Consider the following 18,644-nt stretch of genomic DNA (forward strand, 5'->3'; position numbering starts at 1 on the left):
CTGCTTCCGAGGTGCCCGACGCGCTCGCTTCGCCTTAGGCGTGTGCGGGGGCGGAGCAGCTCTCGTAGGCGGGCGCCTTCGGCGAGGAGCAGGTATGAATGGCACGGCGGGCGGAGCGGGCTACGGACCGCCGATAAGACATCACCCACCAACTGCTCTCTCACCGCCTTGAATTCCTGGGTGAATTCACAGACAGTGTCGCCGAACCTGGCTGGGGATATGGGGAAGTCAAGAAAGCGGACTTTGTCGACTTTGCGCATATCAGCCAGGGGTGGCGCTCCTGGACCACTAATGTGGACATCGTCCTCCCCAACGCACACGCAGCGGACTCAGTAGTCCGAAGAGCTAAGTCGGCGGCGGTGCGAAGCTCGTAAGCCTGGGTTGGACCCACCCTCGTGCAGCTCGGCCAGCGCCTGCGCTTGGTAGCGCTGGTAGGTGGCTATCGCATGCAAGGCGGAAGCAGCCTGGCCCGCAGCTATGTAAGCTCTAGCTCCGAGGGAGGTAGATAACTTACAGGCTTTGGATGGGAGACGAGGCGGACCCCGCCAAGAAGAGGCGCCGCGCGGATTTACCGCCATCGCGCACTCAACCTGAGGAATCGCCACATACCCCCTGGCTGTTTCACCGTCAAGAGTGGTTAGGGTGGAGGAACACGCAGCACGAGCAGAAAAAAGTGCTTTACAAGACCGCGTGAGCCTACTGTGCACCTCCCGGAAGAAGGGAACGCCCCTCTAGTCGGTCCGGCCGCGGAGCTGGGGGATAAACCATCTCCAACCCACGGCCGAAGCAGCCCGGGAAAGCACGGCTAACATGTCCGTTTCAGGATCCGTAGTGACAGCGCTCACCAGCCCGAAGGGGGCGAGCGGGTCTGGATCATCATCGGACAATGAAAGCCCACCCTCCGATGCCGCGGTGGACATCTGGTCTCCGGTGTCATCGGGCGTAAGGGCTACCATCTGTTAGACGGATCGCTTCCTCCGCCCGAAGCTTGGATGGAGCGCTTAGAGGAGCGGGAGGTCCGCGGGCCCGTGGGCGACGGATTATCTCTCGCTGAAACCCTCAGATCTGCCCGAGTGCCCGCTGCAGAGCAGGGGACAACTGGGGTGGTTCGCCTTTTTGCAAAGGCTAACCGCGATCTTGCGCAACAGTCATGGCATCGCGATGACGACATGAACTGCCCGCGAGCAGCGCATTAACATGCTGGACCCCCAGACATGTAACACAGTGCCCGCGCCCATCATCCGAGGACAGGAAACCACCGCATCCAGAAACGCACAGTCGGAGCGCCGTCCTGATAAGGACGTGCTGCACGACTGTGTTGCTCTTTCTGTGAAGTTTGCAACTTTATACGCACCGCTCTGGAGGACCGGACCCAAAGAACGCCAGGCAAGGGAGAAACCCAGCTCGACCGTCTGCCACTGCGTGTACACACTCTGGACCGGGAGAATGCTCTCGTTCGCTCAGAATCGCTGGTCACAGCAGGAGGAACCCTCATCGACTCGATCAGAAAGTCTCTGAAGCGAAAAGGATAGCGTCTGCTGCGCCAGGTGAGCTTATATACTCAGTTGATTGCTTATGCCGCTCACCTGCGCAGGCTTGCGCTGCCAATTCATTCTTAATTGGCCCGTTCAATACTCTTTCAGACGAGTAGCTTCTGAACCGAACCTCCCAATGCGTGGATTTTACAATCAAATCCACTTATAGTGCTGAAGTTCCCCCCGAAGGGGAACTGAGCATTTCTGCTTTAAATTACCATATTGGTCAAAATGACTGCATGCATGTCTGATACTTTTCACTGTGACTTTAAATATGTGTGCATTTTCTTGCCTAACAACTTCCTGCTAACATGAACAAAACTTTCTGATGGCAAAAACATCAATTTACTTCAGATATCTTTCAAAACAGCATATTCTGTGCAGTGAAATAGCTCCTGTTTGAAAGTGAAAATGAAAGCCAAGACCTTTAAGTGTTTTAGTATCTTAACTACATATTTATAGGCTGTATTACCAAAGATATATTATCTTTTTAGGGTAATGGTGTCATTAAATATGATGCCAGACATTCAAAGCTTAATTTTCATATCTCAATAATAGCTTTGAATGTAAATATGTTGTGACAATATGGTGTTTTATATGAGAACGGTCAGAATGAGCAGTATGGTAATTCTAATAGTTACAGAATTCTAGTTCCACTGTTAATATAGCCTACTCTCATGTCTGTACTAATGCAGAATGAAGCAAGTGCACCGATGCCCATTCTGACCAATCACAGATGTTTCTGCTGAGCTCCTGAACACACAGGCATTCAGCTCATGCTGATATGCTCTCTCATTGGCTGTAGCTCGTCACAACATCTGATCACACGTGGGGTTAAGTCGGCCGACTGCTCTGGAATATTCAGCATGCTAAATGTTGGATTTCTGTCTGCGAGGTGTCGGCGACGCGTCAGCGAGCCTCGTTGATGCGTTGTTCAGTAGTTCACACATAAAGAGCGGCGAGAGCCGAGCACCCGCAGATTTCTTGCCGATTACAGCCCGATCTGTCGGCGAGCTCGTTAACTTCCAAATCGGGCTCAAATCAGGCTTAAAATCCTTTAGTGTGAACTAGGCATTAAGTGGCCCAACCTGTACAATATTAAAAGGGAGGCATAGATTCCAATTCATATATGGACACATATATGTCACTTATGGCAAAATGTAATCTGTAATGTGAGCCTAATTTTGCCCATGTAAAAAATGGTAAATTTGGGCCAAATGACAGAGGACAAATGTGAGCCACAGTTGGCAAAAATGTGGCAGTAATTTAAGGGTAATCTGGGTCTAAACCCAAATTGGCTCACATGTGTAGGTGCAAATGTGGCCCAGTTATTTTAAAAAATATGTGTAACACTTTAAATATTAGGTATAGTAAGCTCTGGCTAATGTGGCTATGAGCCTAAAGTGGCCCAGAGAAGATATGGCAAATGTGGCCCAGTTATCTTAAAACATATGTGGACCACTTTTGCCAAATATTCCGCACAGTAAGCTCTGGCTGATGTGGCTGTAAGCCTATAGTGGCCCAGATGAGATATGGCAAATATGGGCGAGTATCTCTGGCTAAAGAGGGTGTAAGCAGTTGAGGTAAGATGTGGCAAGTATTGTACTGTTCTCCTAAAACATATGATCGGTCACTTTTGGTAAAGATAAAGTACAGTGATCATTTAATAATTATAGGGGTCAAACCATAGCTCTTTGACATGGCAGATATGGTAGTAATGGCTAGTTTGTGGCCCAGATCTGGCAAACAGGAGCAGACCACCCTAGAGCCATAATTCCATTCAGTATGTGGTCCAGATGTAAGTGTCTGGTGATTGCCGGATCTGGGCCGGAATAAAAGCAAATTGTGGCCAAGAATAGGGTTAGTTCTGGTTCATTTGGTTAAATTCTGGTTGATATGTGGGATTGCTATGACTTAATTGTGGCCCAAATCTGGCAAACAGGAGCGCACCACCAAGTACCATCATTCCATGCGGTATGTGGGCCGTATGTAAGTGTTTGGTGTAGGCCAGATTTGAGCCCCATGAATTTTGCTAGCTGTGTATACCGTTTGCATAGCAAAGGGATAGTTCATTCAATTGATAAAAACTTACTCTCTATTTAATTAAACTCAAGTGTTGTTGTTGTTTATTGTATTGTTGACAACAAAAACAAGATACTCTGAAGAATGTAAAAAAATGGCTACTTTTCTTCCAACAGAAAAAAAAGAATGCAAGTTTTGAACCATTTGAGTTTGATTAAATTGTGTGTAAATTTTCATTTTTGGGTGAACTATCCTTTTGACCTATATAAACCTATGAATCATGAAAAATAGTGGATTTACATCATCAAATGTCAGCTTTCACTTTATTTTGTATTGTTCAACAGGAAATCTTTGCATCTTAACAACTGAAGCGTGAATACAACTAACACTTTTTGGGTTATAGAAGGCAAACACTAATCTTATCAATCAAATATTGGCTAAATGAGTGTTTGAGTTCATCAAGCTTGAATTTAAACAAATCATATGTTGGTGACCAAGCAGGATTTGTTCCTATATCGACATTTTGGTTTTCATTTCCAACAAACTTATCCCCAAACTCAACCTTTAACTACTTTTAATGGAAATAATAGGAACTAACCTTGTAATGAGAACAGCATTGTCGTGATGGGCGATCCCGTTCTCCGGGATACTGTTTCCATCTCCCTGATGAGAAAGAATGGATTTCTGCCATTTACAGAAGCTGTCTAGAGATTTGTCTGCATGATGGTTTATCTCCAAGTTGGGCTGTAACACAGAAAACCAACATAACATATCAAACATTGTTCCAGATAACTCAATCTGCTGCATGATCATTTGAAATGAAGTCACAATACAATAAAGGACACCAGTTTGTTAAGTTATTATTTTATAAACATGTAATATATATAATTTGGCTGGTACAGTGTGAATTGTAGCTCTAATGACATCATCTGAGAGGTAGTTTGATCTTTTGGTTGACTTCCCAGTCTGAGAAGAGTTATTTGACTCTTCCAAGAACTAAAAAAAACTAAAAGAAGAAAACAAAGACAAATGCCCAGGCTCTCTCATTAAAGACATTAACATAAAATCTGACAAAGTTTCCTCGAGGGACAACGTCTAGGCATATTTGTATGAATAAGGTTTAATCTTTAAAAGTGGTCAGACGATTCATGATTCCATCTGTCTTACTCAGGCTAATAAAACAGCAGACTACTGTGAGATGTGTTTTTAGCTTCTAAAAATACTCTCAGCTCACACTCATTTCATGCTAATGCAGACAAAAGACTAGCACAATGAATAGCATGTGTTTGCGTGAAATTAGGGAGAAAACGTCACCCTAGTCTTGTCTTAGGAAGTACCACTGAAATACAATGAACTTTAGTTAAGCCAGAGAGCAGCTGGACACCATAGACTGTTTTAAAATCTTTTTTTTTTTTTTTTTTTTGTAGAACAATACAGTAAATAGGTCAAACATTTAAGCTGAGGCAGTCACCTTGATTGTTTTTACATTTTGTATTTAAATAATATTGACCTTATTCTAAATTGCAGAAGTGCGCTTGTTTTGCGATTGTTTTAGAACTACTAATTAAGCTGCCTATGTGAGAAATAATTAGGAATAATAAATGGCAGACAACGGTCAAACTTATTGCTCTACAAACAATAGAGACAAAGCAGAATAATAAATTAATAAAAAAAAATTTCGGCTTAATGCTTTTATTTATCAGGGGTCGCCACAGCAGAACAAACCACCAACTTATCCAGCATATGTTTTAGGCAGTGGATGCCCATCTATCTGCAACCCATCACTGGGAAACTCCCATACATGCTCATTCACACACACACACACACACACACACACACACACACACTCATACACTATAGTCAATTTTAGCATAACCAATTCACCTGTACCACATCTTTGGACTTGTGGGGGAAACCAGAGCACTCGGAGGAAACCAATGCAAACACAGGGAGAACAAGCAAACTTTACACAGAAACGCCTACTGACTCGAACCAGCGACCTTCTTACTGTGAGGCAAACATGCTACCCACTGCACCACCGCGTCACCAAAGCAGAATAATATAATAAGAAAATATCAGTTTGCAACATCAATCAGCAGAACAAGCTGTTTTTAACGTCTAAAAATCTATAGAAGTGAATGAGATCAAAGGTCTTGAGCCAAAAAGATTCAAATGGCTGCTCGTACACAAAGAATAAGCCCAATAAAACCCATATAAAACCATCCACTGACATGTCTTAAATGTGTGTATATTTGATTCTAAAACTGTCATTTTATTAAAATGACAAAACACTATTCTGAGTTGTGAGTATTTCTGTCTTGATTGGCCATAATAGTGCACTATACTACCTGCCTTTGAATATGCTTTTCTCTACTGCCTAGCTAACAAAAACTTACTGATAGCAAAAAAAAAAAATAACTTTACTTTAGACATGTCTTTTAAATCTTCCAAAACCAACATTTGTTTTTCGTTCATTTATGATTGCGGTAAAGAATAAGGTATGCACCTTCAGAAGCAGTCTAGCAACTCGTACACAATTATAAGCTATATTACAAAAAATATTATATTTTATATGGTAATGGCTTTATAAAATATGACGACAGACATACAAAGCTTTATTCTGCAACCTCAAAAAAAGCTTTGAATGTAAATATGATGTGAAAAAAAAAAATTATGGTCAAAAGGACAGATATGGCTATTCAAGTAGTTACAGAATTCAGGTAGTTCCTCTTCCTCCATCTTGCAAACGTTCTGCACTTGATACGAACAGTGCCACTGATACACTCTGCTCCACACTAGCATCATGTCTAGACAAACTATGTCCTCTTATATCCTGGCCAGCCCGTGCCAGTCCTCCTGCACCCTGGCTCTCGGATGTTCTTCGTGAGCATCGCTCAAAACTTCGGGCTGCATAGACAATTTGGTGAAAAACTAAAAATCCTGAACAGCTCATAACATACCAAACTCTTCTGTCTTCTTTCTCGGCTGAGGTTACTTCTGCAAAGCAGACATACTTCCGCCAGAAAATAAACAATGAAACCAATCCTCGCCTACTTTTTAAAACATTTTTCTCCCTCCTCTATCCCCCTCCTCCACCCGCATCCTCCACACTTACTGATGACTTTGCCACAGTCTTTTGCACCAAAACTGAAAAAATCAGAGCTCAATTTGCTGCACCTACAACAAACACGCAAGATACACCACCAACACCACACACACTTACCCTTTTTTTCTCAGCTCTCTGAGTCTGAGGTGTCCAAACTCTATCTAGCCATGCAACCACCTGTCCACTTGATCCCATTCCCTCTCATCTCTTGCAAGCCATCTCTCCTGCAGTCATACCAACACTGACCCACATAATTACCACATCTCTTGACTCTGGTTTATTCCCCACCTCATTTAAGCAGGCTAGGGTAACCCCACTGCTAAAGAAACCCAACCTGGACCAAATGCTACTTGAAAACTACAGATCAGTATCCCTGCTTCCATTCATGGCCAAGATTCTGGAGAAAGTAGTGTTCAATCAAGTCCTGGACTTTCTTACTCAAAACAACCTCATGGACAACAAGCAATCTGGCTTTAAGAAAGTCCACTCAACTGAGACTGCCCTGCTCTCGGTCGTGGAGGATCTCAGACTGGCTAAAGCAGACTCTAAATCATCGGTCCTCATCTTGCTGGATTTATCAGCTGCTTTTGACACTGTAAACCACCAGATTCTGATATCTACGCTTGAGTCACTGGGCGCTGCAGGCACTGTTATTCAATGGTTCAGATCTTACCTCTCTGACAGGTCATTCAGGGTGTCTTGGAGGGGAGAGGTGTCCAACCTACAGCATTTAAACACTGGGGTACAGCAAGGCTCTGTTCTTGGGCCACTTCTCTTCTCCATCTACACAACATTTCTAGGACCAGTCATCCAGAAACATGGATTTTCCTACCACTGCTAAGCTGATGATACCCAGCTATACCGCACTTTTCACCCTGACGATCCCTCGGTTTCACGTTGCATCTTAGCCTACCTGTCGGACATTTCACACTGGATGAAAGATCATCATCTTCAGCTTAACCTTGCGAAAACGGAAATACTTAATGTTTCTGCCAACCCGACTTTACACCATAACTTTTCACTCCAGATGGATGAGGCAACCATTACTGCATCAAAAATGGTGAAAAGCCTTGGAGTAACGATTGATGACCAACTAAACTTCTCTGACCACATTTCTAGAACTGCTCGATCTTGCACATTCGCACTCTATAACATCAGAAAGGTCCGACCCTACCTATCTGAACATGCAGCTCAACTCCTTGTTCAAGCTCTTGTTCTCTCTAGATTGGATTACTGCAACTCTCTACTAGCGGGGCTTCCAGCTAACTCTATCAAACCTCTTCAGCTACTCCAGAACGCAGCAGCATGAGTAGTCTTTAATGAACCTAAAAGAGTACACGTCACTCCGCTACTCACCCATATGCACTGGCTGCCAGTTGCTGCTCGCATCAAATTCAAAGCTCTGATGTTTGCCTACAAAGCGACCTCTGGCTTTGCCCCTTCTTATCTGCTCTCACTTCTGCAGATGTATGTGCCCTCCAGAAACTTGCGTCCAGTGAATGAACGTCACCTCATGGTTCCATCCCAAAGAGGGAAGAAATCACTTTCCTGAACTCTCGCATTCAATCTACCCAGTTGGTGGAATGAACTCCCTAACTGCATCAGAAAGGCAGAGTCACTTGCTGTCTCCAAGAAACGACTAAAAACTCAACTATTTAGTCTATACTTCACTTCCTAGTCTGCAATTGCCTTTCTGGCTATACCACTAACTGTACTAAAAAAAAAAAAAAAAAAAAAAAAACATTACTAATGCTTTTCTTTTTAGACTTGACACACCTGAAACTTGCCTACAGCACTTATTCATTATTGCTCTTATAGTTGTGTAAATTGCTTCCTTGTCCTCATTTGTAAGTCACACTATATGAACATGATTAAACAATCTATGGTTAGTGTAACTGTGATTAAACTATCTAAGTGTAGTGTAATAAATATATATTTGAAGCCAGAATTGTTAGCCCCCCTTTTAATTTTTTTTCTTTTTTAAATATTTCCCAAATGATGTTCATTAGAACAAGGAAATTTTTACAGTATGTCTGATAATATTTTTTCTTCTGGAGAAAGTCTTATTTGTTTTATTTCAGCTAAAATAAAAGCCATTATAAGGTCAGAATTCTTAGCCCCTTTAAGCTGTTTTTTTTTCCGATAGTCTACAGAACAAACCATCGTTGTACAATAACTTGCCTAATTACCCTAAATATTGAACCTGCCCAGTGAACCTAATTAACCTAGTTAAGCTTTTAAATGTCACTTTAAGCTGCATAGAAGTGTCTTGAAAAATATCTAGTAAAATATTATTTACTGTCATCATGGCAAAGATTAAATGAAACCAGTTATTAGAAATTAGTTATTAAAACTATTATGTTTAGAAATGTGTTGAAAAAAAAATCTTCTCTCCGTTTAACATAAAATAGGGGAAAAAATTAACAGGGTGGCTAATTTTGACTTCAACTGTATATATATATATATATATATATATATATATATATATATATATATATATATATATATATATATATATATATATATATATATATACGAATCTCGGATAGCACGATTTCACAAGACTTTGCTTGGGCGGGTGAGAAATAACCATAAACAAGTATAAGAGCAGATGCTGCTACAACTGCAGTACACAAATTAACCATGCGATGGAATAGCACTTTAGATATGCTTAAAGTCACAAATGTCGAGTTGAGGCATGAAATATTCCTATTTTAGTTGTATTATTGAAGTGCAGTACAGACATGTAAACTCCCTAATCAAACTATTACTGTCAAGTACAACTTTTAGACGCATTTTGCAACAGTATAAGCCATGCATACACAGCTGTTTGATACAATTACCAGCACCTACCAAGTCAGTAAAGCACCACAAGCACACAAATCTCTACACAGTGAACTCCTATAGACACACACACCTGTCATCATCATCATCATCATTTATGTCCTTTCAGTCCTCACATCCAGAGTTTGTCCGGTCAGTAGAGTTTATAAAAAATACTTGCAGTGTTTGTATGTCCTTTATGGCATTATTCATTAAAATAGAAGTAACATAACATTCACTACAAACTTATTTAAAAAGCACCTGAATAGTTTTGCTGACTTTTTTCCATTCATATATTTCATCACTGAGAATTAAAAAAATAGTATAAAAATCTCGTCTCATCGCGTCTCGTTCTCGTAAAGTGACTTGCCTCGTCTTGTGGAGTGTCTTGTCACACCCCTAATATATATTAATAAGGTTATTCAAAACTCTAAAATGATAATTTCTTTCATCAGTACAACGTTGTTTTATTTTAATTGATTTATTAAATACACTGACCTAACAGAGCAATCACACTAGAATTTGTTTTAATTAAGCTAAACAGGCCTAGCATGTACACAAACTAAGATTTCTGAACCACCTACATAGTAAATAAAAGCACTCACCTGATCTTCTGTCAGAACAATCAGTCGAGTTACAATTATGTTCACAACGTTTCCAAGACTGGCATCACGGTAAAGTTTGGCAACCTGACCTCCAGAAAAGAAGAAAAGACACAAAGTCAGCCAAATGCCGTTTGAGATCTTCAGATTTACCATTAATATAGGACGACACACACATTTGTAATGAACACTGCATGAGAAAAGCAGGACCAAACTTACAATGTTCATAACAGACAGTATGTAGTGCTCAATGTCTTTGCGCCCGTGGTAGCCAACCATCATTTTGTCAGCCACGACTAGAGTTTCCACAAAGCGTTCAGAACTGACAGAACGGCGCTGACGGTGGGCACCCATTAAACTGTCGACACCTAGGACTGGGAAGTCTGGGTTTAATTTAGGATTGGTATTGTAGAATTGTGTTCTGTTCACTGTGAGGTCTGGAGAAAACAAACAAACAAAAAAAAAAAAAAAACGAATTCATTCGCCCCGTATAGAAATCGGATCAATGGATTATTAATGCAAATTACATACATGACATAGAATCGATTTCTCAAAAACAAGGCTCTCTGAAATTTTTCCTAATATTGATGACAGATGTGACAGATGTCATGCACCAAGTGTAGTTTAAGTTATATGTTCTTTTAGTGCCCTATGATACGGAATTACTGGATTAATTATTTTACAATTTTGTCTAAGGTGTTGCAGGTACACATAGACCCATCCCCTTATATAGCCATTTTTGGGGTTCCAAAATATTTGGTCCCAGTTCAGTTCTAAACAATTTGATATTTTGGCCTTTACCTCATTATTAGTTAAGCGTCATATTTTGCTTCACTGGAAATCAAACTAGCCTTTGGATGCAGATACACTCTCCTACAGAATCATCCCAATCAATCTAAAATGATCAATTCTTCCCAAAATATTTGGTGAAATTGTATAATTTCACAGTATAGTATAAAATAGTATGTAGTACAAAATATAGTATAAAAATATATAAGTTAAAATAGATATAAGTAAATGTTGCATATATGACATACAAATATGAACTTGTATGTCATATGTCATATCAGATTTCTATATGGTGCAGTTCTATCCATACCAAAAATGTAGTACTTCAGAACAGATCTTCACTCAGCATTTATGCAAAGTCTGTTTGCAAAGATTTCTAGCCAAACCTGAACCACTAACCATCATTTCCTAAACTCCTATCTATAGCTTTTTATGTCACAGTGTGGCCAAATGGAGGTTTACCAACCTGAAACACCACAGCTGAACTCCTTGCTCGGCTCTTGTGGAGAAGGAATAGATGTCTTTTTATAAATAACATGTGGTTGTCCTTCGTGGTTGACATCACTGAAATTTCTGGATATGTTTTTTAATGGCTCTATTAAATATTGCTCATCCTCTGTGGTTATGACACCATGCTTGATAAGAAAAGAGAAAAAGAAGGGTTACACAAAAAGCACAAAGGAGAAAAAAAAACAAGAAAATCTTTTCATTGACAGGCTTTGAAATATTCCATCTGCAATGTCAAGCACTAGGTTGTAAATTAACACACTTTAATGACCGTATCACATGCTTATAATCTCTACAAATAGTTCATGCTGTAAAAATGCATACCAGAAAACAGATAGCTATAACTCATGTTATTTCAAGTAATTCATAAGCAAGCAAACGCAAAACATACCACAATACAAATCAATGAGATAAATCACTTATAAACCGCAGACTACATAAAGAACAACACCGTAATTACTGGGACAGGAACCAAAGCACACAGACCTGCGCCCTTGAACACCCCCAATTTAACATAAATTTAAAAAGTGCCACAGAAATGTGTTCATAGAAAAAGAAAGAGGAAAAAAAATTCTGGCATGTTTTCAGAGTCTGTAAAACTCCACAATGAGACCAATTAAATCTTTACAGAGAAATTGCAAACGCTGCTCACACAAAACAAAAGAGCAGTTGATATAAGCCTTATGCTGTGTGATGCACGGCAAAAATTGCTGAGGCATTCAAAGGAATGTTTTTCCATTTTTGGTTTCCATAAAATGACTGAGGCAACGCAGAGTTCTCAATTTATGAAGTACGGCGAGCCAGTGCTTTTGGCTGCAACAATAATAATATAACATTTTAGCATTGCTGCAACTGACTAGTGATCCATTCCCACTAAATTCTGATTTCTAGTACGCAGAAAATGCTATTTGTTTCTATTTTACTTACAAAAACTTGAAACTGCTAAGTTGACTTAACTTAACTTGCACAATTATACACATAATTCATTTACTCAATCATTTTAGGGCAACAGGTTTACTCACTTTTTTAAGTAAAGTCAACTAATCACTTTTTAAAATGTACAACACTTGGTAAGATTTAATTTGAAGGTCCCTATTGCACATTTTAATGACCAAAAGTTGCATTGCAACTACATACCAATAAATTCTCATTTAAGTAGTAGACTATAGAATTAATTAGTAGAATTAATTCTCATTTGAGTATCAATAGATGTTTAAGGACTTAACCCGCATGGCATAAATTGCTGTTATAGGAGGAAAAAAATATTACTGGGTGTTTGGGTGTCTTAGGGGTATAATAAATCAATCATAAAATTTGCTCCCCCTCGTCCAATGCATTTGAATGGAAACATAGCTAATGTGACTCTTCATGCTTGCTGTTGAAAAAAACTTAAAAAAACTTAAAACTGCTAAGCTGACTTACCTTAATTTGTACAATTATAAACATAATTAATTTACTGAATCATTTTAAGGCAATAGTTTACTCACGTTTTAAAATAAAAATCCACTAATCACATTTTAAAACGTATTATTCCAAACTTGGCAAGACTTTATTTTGATGGTCCCTGTGGCACATTTTGTTTACTAAAAGTTGCATTGCAACTACATGCCAATTACTTCTCATTTGAGTATTAGTAGACTGTTTACCTAATATCTGCTGATAATCGCACCTTCAACTTTTAACTGACTATAAGTAACTTTCCAAGTACATGGTGACTCACTTATCCTAAGCCTAACCTTAACCCAAACCTAACAGTCTACTTATAATCTAATGAGAATTATTTGGCATGCAGATGCAACTTAATTTCAACAAACGGACCATCAAAACCCCAAACTTCTGTTTAAATAAAGGTGGGACATGAAAATGTACAACATTTATAATGAAAAGTTATAGTAATTTGTGTGAAAGGACCTTACATTCACAAATGTTAGAGTTTCATTACAAAGTAACATTCTCTATTATTGGACTGTCACTGGCATGTAAATACAGTTATTCTTTTGTAATTTCCACAAATCTGTTTTAATGATATCTTTAAACTTTACATTAAAGTTGGAAAATTGGAAAACAGATGTTTGAGGACTTAACCTGCATGGCATGAATTGTTGTTTTAGGAGGAAAAAAATATTTCACCCATATTTCTGGATGCTTGGGGGTTCCTTATAATCAATCATAAAATATGCTACCCCTAGTCCAACGCATCTTTAAATGGAAACATAGCTAATTTGACTCTTCAAGCTTGCTGTTGGAGGAAATGAGCCAAACTGCTCAATTCCGTTCTTTACCTTCATTTCAAGAGTTCACACTTAACTGATACTTGATAATAAAGCGTGTTTGGCATGATGTCCCGAGAGACTGCCAGAGCTCATAAGAACCTCGAGTCAGGGGCTCCCCTGCTTTTACAGGGTGACAGGGGAGTTTGAGCTCAGGTAAATATCAAAAAGTCCCCTGCTTGTGAACGTGTTAGGCAAAGCTAAGAGATATAGTTTGTCCTATGATGCCAGTTTGGATTAGTCATTTTATTTATATTGTATGTCTTTGGACGGTGGGTGGAAACCTGAGAACCCGGTGAAAACCCACACGAGGAGATAACATGCAATTTCCACGCAGAAACGCCGACTGTTCTTGTTGTGAGGCAACAGTGCTAACCACTGGGCCACAGTGCCACCCTATTAGGAGAAGGGGGAGGAGTAGGGGTGTGAAGCTGATGCTGGACCAGCCACAATCATGAGCATGTGATGCTCTCAAAATTACTTAATGAATAAACCACACATAATGCTTAAACGTCCATTTCCTGTGAGTAAAATACAGTATAGCAGATAATATTAATAGTATGGTGATTACTAGCCTGCCCATTGACTTGTGTCCTCTGTAGTGGACATTGCGTTTTCATGAATTTTCTTTGAAATGTTACTATAATTTGTACTGTTCAGAGAGCATCCTGGGCTTTCTAGTAATATGTCATTTGATTGGCTGGCATGCTAGGAACCCCTTCTTACACTGCACCCAAAATGGCTTACATACAAAAAAGCACATTTTACTGGAAAGAGAAAGGCATATAAAATGTAGCTTTTTAAATGTTTTTTACTTTTATTATTAAACACATATATTTGTTTATTAAAGTGTCAGGAATAACACATTTAGCTTTCAAAGCTGTTAACTTGTTTGTGTTTCAAAATATCATCCTTTTTTAAATGTCCAGTATAGTGGACATTAGGACCATTTTAATTTAATTAATGACTGCATGATGTAGGAGGCAGTACTGAAGCAGAGATGATTGTTTATAAAATAGTTGAGGGACTCTGATTTAAAGTTTGACAATCAGACAATTAGAGAATTAGAGACAATTAAAGAATGACAATCAGTTTTATATCATTTTTGTTAAACTTGTTTTGGATTAACATTACTTTTTTTTTTTTTTTGAGTTCGGCTCTCTTTTAGACTTAACTGTTTCATAAATTTGAATAAAAAAGGAAAAAATGTTTTTGTTACATTAATCTTATAATAATATCATTTTACAGCCATATCCTGTACAGTTTTGTTGTCTGAGTGGTGGTTGTTTTGCTAAAATGGTCCTGTGGTCCACTACAGTGGACATGCTGTAAAATTAAAAATAAAAACAGAATGTAAAAACCCTAAATTGTAGAATTTTTTAAACCCAAAGGATGTAGGAAATCACAGACAAAAAAAAAAAAATCTTTGGGTCTTAAGAGGATATTTGCCCATTTCCTTCCATAACATACTAACAGCAGAATGTTGCCCCGAGGCAACAAATGAAAAAATACCATTTTAGTATATAGATAATAACAAAAGGTGTCTTTTCTCAATCAAAAATGCTTTATATGACCATAACCATGACCATCACATTTTTTTTTTAATTTGAAGACATTTAAATTTAAATATGTTAAATAGTGAAATCTATCTTACATTAATCTAGCAGTGTGTTCAAAATAGCTCTTTTGCCCCAGAAAAAAAGGGGACCTCAAGTTATTATTAGACTTTGTTTGTGATATTTTACTTTTGTTTTCTTTGTTGTTTCCAGGGCCAAAAAGTGGTTTGTTGCTTATGGGCAGGATCTAATTATAATTCGTCCCCTTAGTCCTTCCTTTGACCTTCCTTCGTTTTCAATGAAGGGGTAGGGGTGTATAGCCCTTGAAAGGAGATTTCCCAGAATACAACATCAACAACGCAACATGGCTGCCTATGGGAGTCAGCAGATGTGCAAATAAGTATTTTTTTGCCATTATTGAGACTTTTTATAACAAACAAGCATATTTTTTTAATACAGGGGTGTCCAAAATTGGTCCTGGAGGGCCAGTGTCCTTCAAAGTTTAGTTTCAACCCCAATCAGACACACCAAGGCTAGCCAATCAAGCTCTTTCTAGGCTTTTTAGAAACATCCTTGCAGGTGTGTTGAGGCAAGTTGAAGCTAAAATCTGCAGGACACAGACCCTCCAGGAATGAGTTTGGACACCCTTTTTTAATACATTCATAACTTTACAGTCATGATATTAACACCTGTATAGTATTCCCACAACATATTTTCACATCTGTCACTTGATGACTCAAATAGCCTGTCAGAAAAGTCTAGTGGATGGGAATGACCTTTTTACAGTGTCTGGTATAACGTTAATGTTGTTTTCTGGAGTTTCCACAGATAAATATGGCCACGATGTAAATGCACAGTACAGTTACGAAAAAATAGATTGGGATTGGGCCTTAATTTACAGCATTTAAGACAAGTAATGATTTACAATGGTCATCTTGTCCCTCAGTTTGTAGTAGACTCAAATAAGTTTACATGCAATGGATGTCTATAAGGAAGAACAGCAGAAAAGATGAATTTTAATAAATTGCTGTTGCAACGTGAAGCCTTTTGGATTTTCACTTTAGACACATTGTCTCCAAAAGGTTTAAATTAGGAGTTTGACATTCGTCCTTTTCTTTAATATTCTTTAATAATTTCTTAATGTTTAATTTGTTTCCTAGAGATGGTTGCGGCTGTAAGGGTATCCGCTGTGTGGAAATGTGCTGGAGGAGTTGGTGGTGGACCGTGGCGGTCCTGAATTAATAAGGGGACTAAGCTGAAAAGAAAATGAATGAATGATGAATGAATGAATTAGGGGTTTGGTTTAAAGTTTTTTGGCTAGATTTTGTTGTATAGTCTGGTGTATCCTGGTACATTATTTTCTTTATATATAAATATATAATAATTTATATATAAAATCATTTGTGATGTAATATTATGGTTTATTTTTTTGGATTTTCACTTGAAATATCATATTTATGAATGAGTGTGCATGTATGTATGTATTGATATGTGTATATATATATGTGTATATGAATCATTGTATGTGTATGTATACATATGTATGTATGTATATGTGGACATATATGCAAGAGGATATTATGTGATCCGGAAGTGTACAAAATTGAGCACCTGATTGTGATGAACACTGTCAGCTTTTTTAATTTAATAAATTTGTATTTTTGGAGCTTTTGTGTTGCCGCCTTTGATAAATATTTAATTTGCACCTTTTGCGTTTTCTGGCTGAGCACCCAGTTAAGAGGGATGCGCGTGCTTTTGTACAATTTTCCATCACTTGTTTCTCATCCAATACTTCAAAATGCACATTAATGATGGAAAACCTAGCTAGTTACCTTAATAATATAAGTGAAGTCTGCAACGAGGCTCAGCAAAACTGGACAACAGAAGATTAGAAATGGGTTGTCTAATTTAATAAGTCTGGATTAATGTTGTGACATTTGAATGGTAGATACAGATTTAGACTTAAACCACAAGAAAGCATGGATTCATCACGTCTTGTATCAGTAGTTCAGGCTGTGTAATGGTGTAAGGGATATTTTCTTTTTTGGCACAGATTAAGCATCATTGAAATGCCTACCATTAAATTGCTGCTAATTATGTCCTTACTTTTATGAATACAGTGAACTCATCTTGGGATACTACTTGGAAAATGAAAACATGTCATTTCACAACGCTCAGATAATTTCAAGCTGGTTTCTTGAAGATGACAGTGAGTCTCTAAACTCAAATGACCTCTGCAGACATTTGATCTCAGTAGTAGAGCACCTTCGGGATGTGCTGGAAAAGGAGATTCACATCATGAATATGCAGTCAACAAATCCGCAACAACTGCATGTACCAGAACCTCTGATGAATGTTTTCAGCACCTTACTAAATCTAGGCCACAAAGAAAAGAGGCGATACTAAAAACAAAAGGGGGCCCTACTCAACACTAGCAACGTGTACCTAATAAAATGGCCAATGAGTGTATATAGAATATACTTCTTTTAACAGTTGAGGAGTTCAGGTAAAGCTATCTACTGGCTCAACATTTACTGAACTCCTAAAACTATAGGTCTGAAAGTGGTTTAGAAAGAAGGTTTTGTGTTTGCACGCAGACTCCGTGGCTGCAGGAAATGCTTCAGGACCAGCAGAGCCACTCTAAATTCTCATAGATTTATGCGAGGGTGCTGCTGATACCAGGGTGGAATCCAATATCGAGGCCTGTCCTCCCACATGAACACACCAGTTTAAGGTAATTGCACAGTGCCGGATCTCTTGGGAATTTTCCCTTCAGTCGCTCGTCAACTTAAAGACACAACATGCACAAATGCAATCTAGCTTCCAGTGTCAGGGAAGCAACTTTAAAGCTGAGGCCTGCCAAGATACAAGCTACTCATAATATAAATTATTTAAACTACAGTCAAGCTACCACTTTGAAAAAGTAGTTACCATTAAAGTTATTTAAAAGGAATAGTTCAGTTTACTTATGTCATTGCAAGTATTAATGAAAGATTTATTATATATATATATATATATATATATATATATATATATATATATATATATATATATATATATATATATATATATATATGTGTGTGTGTGAGTGTGTGTGTGTGTGTGTGTGTGTGTGTGTGTGTGTGTGTGTGTGTGTGTGTGTGAACCTGGAATACAAAAGCAGTCATAAGTGTAAATTTTTCAAATTTTTCATTTCTAAATCAGCCAATTGCTGAATAACGGAAGTTTTATAAACTAATTTCGAGAGGAGCACATGATATGATTGATTACGGCTGGCTACTCATCTGTGATCATTGATCAGTAATAATTCAATCAGATTGATTCAAGCTTACAAAAAATAGACCGATTTGACCCCTCTGCCTTATCTTCATTTCCTCCCTTTTCCAGGAGGAGCTCTCGAGACCTACCTGATCTCGATCCCCCTATATATGTTT

The 18,644-nt window shown here is 38.6% G+C and overlaps 1 protein-coding gene across 6 annotated transcripts in view; it reads right to left on the minus strand.

Annotated features, from left to right (window-relative positions):
- Positions 1–18,644, minus strand: part of adamts6 (ADAM metallopeptidase with thrombospondin type 1 motif, 6) — a 175,890-nt gene that overhangs the window by 141,359 nt on the left and 15,887 nt on the right. For all 6 annotated transcript variants that reach the window (XR_012386164.1, XR_012386165.1, XM_017358010.3 and 3 more), the window contains exons 5-8: positions 11,344–11,512; positions 10,308–10,525; positions 10,092–10,175; positions 4,156–4,301 (exon numbers count right to left, since the gene is read on the minus strand). Coding sequence is in view for 4 of the 6 variants with exons in the window: in XM_017358010.3 (XP_017213499.1) it covers positions 4,156–4,301; positions 10,092–10,175; positions 10,308–10,525; positions 11,344–11,512 (617 nt within the window). In the remaining 2 variants the exon portion in view is untranslated. The remainder of the gene's footprint in view (positions 1–4,155; positions 4,302–10,091; positions 10,176–10,307; positions 10,526–11,343; positions 11,513–18,644) is intronic.

This window comes from Danio rerio, chromosome 10, assembly GCF_049306965.1.
Source record: "Danio rerio strain Tuebingen ecotype United States chromosome 10, GRCz12tu, whole genome shotgun sequence".
Classification (NCBI taxonomy): domain Eukaryota; kingdom Metazoa; phylum Chordata; class Actinopteri; order Cypriniformes; family Danionidae; genus Danio; species Danio rerio.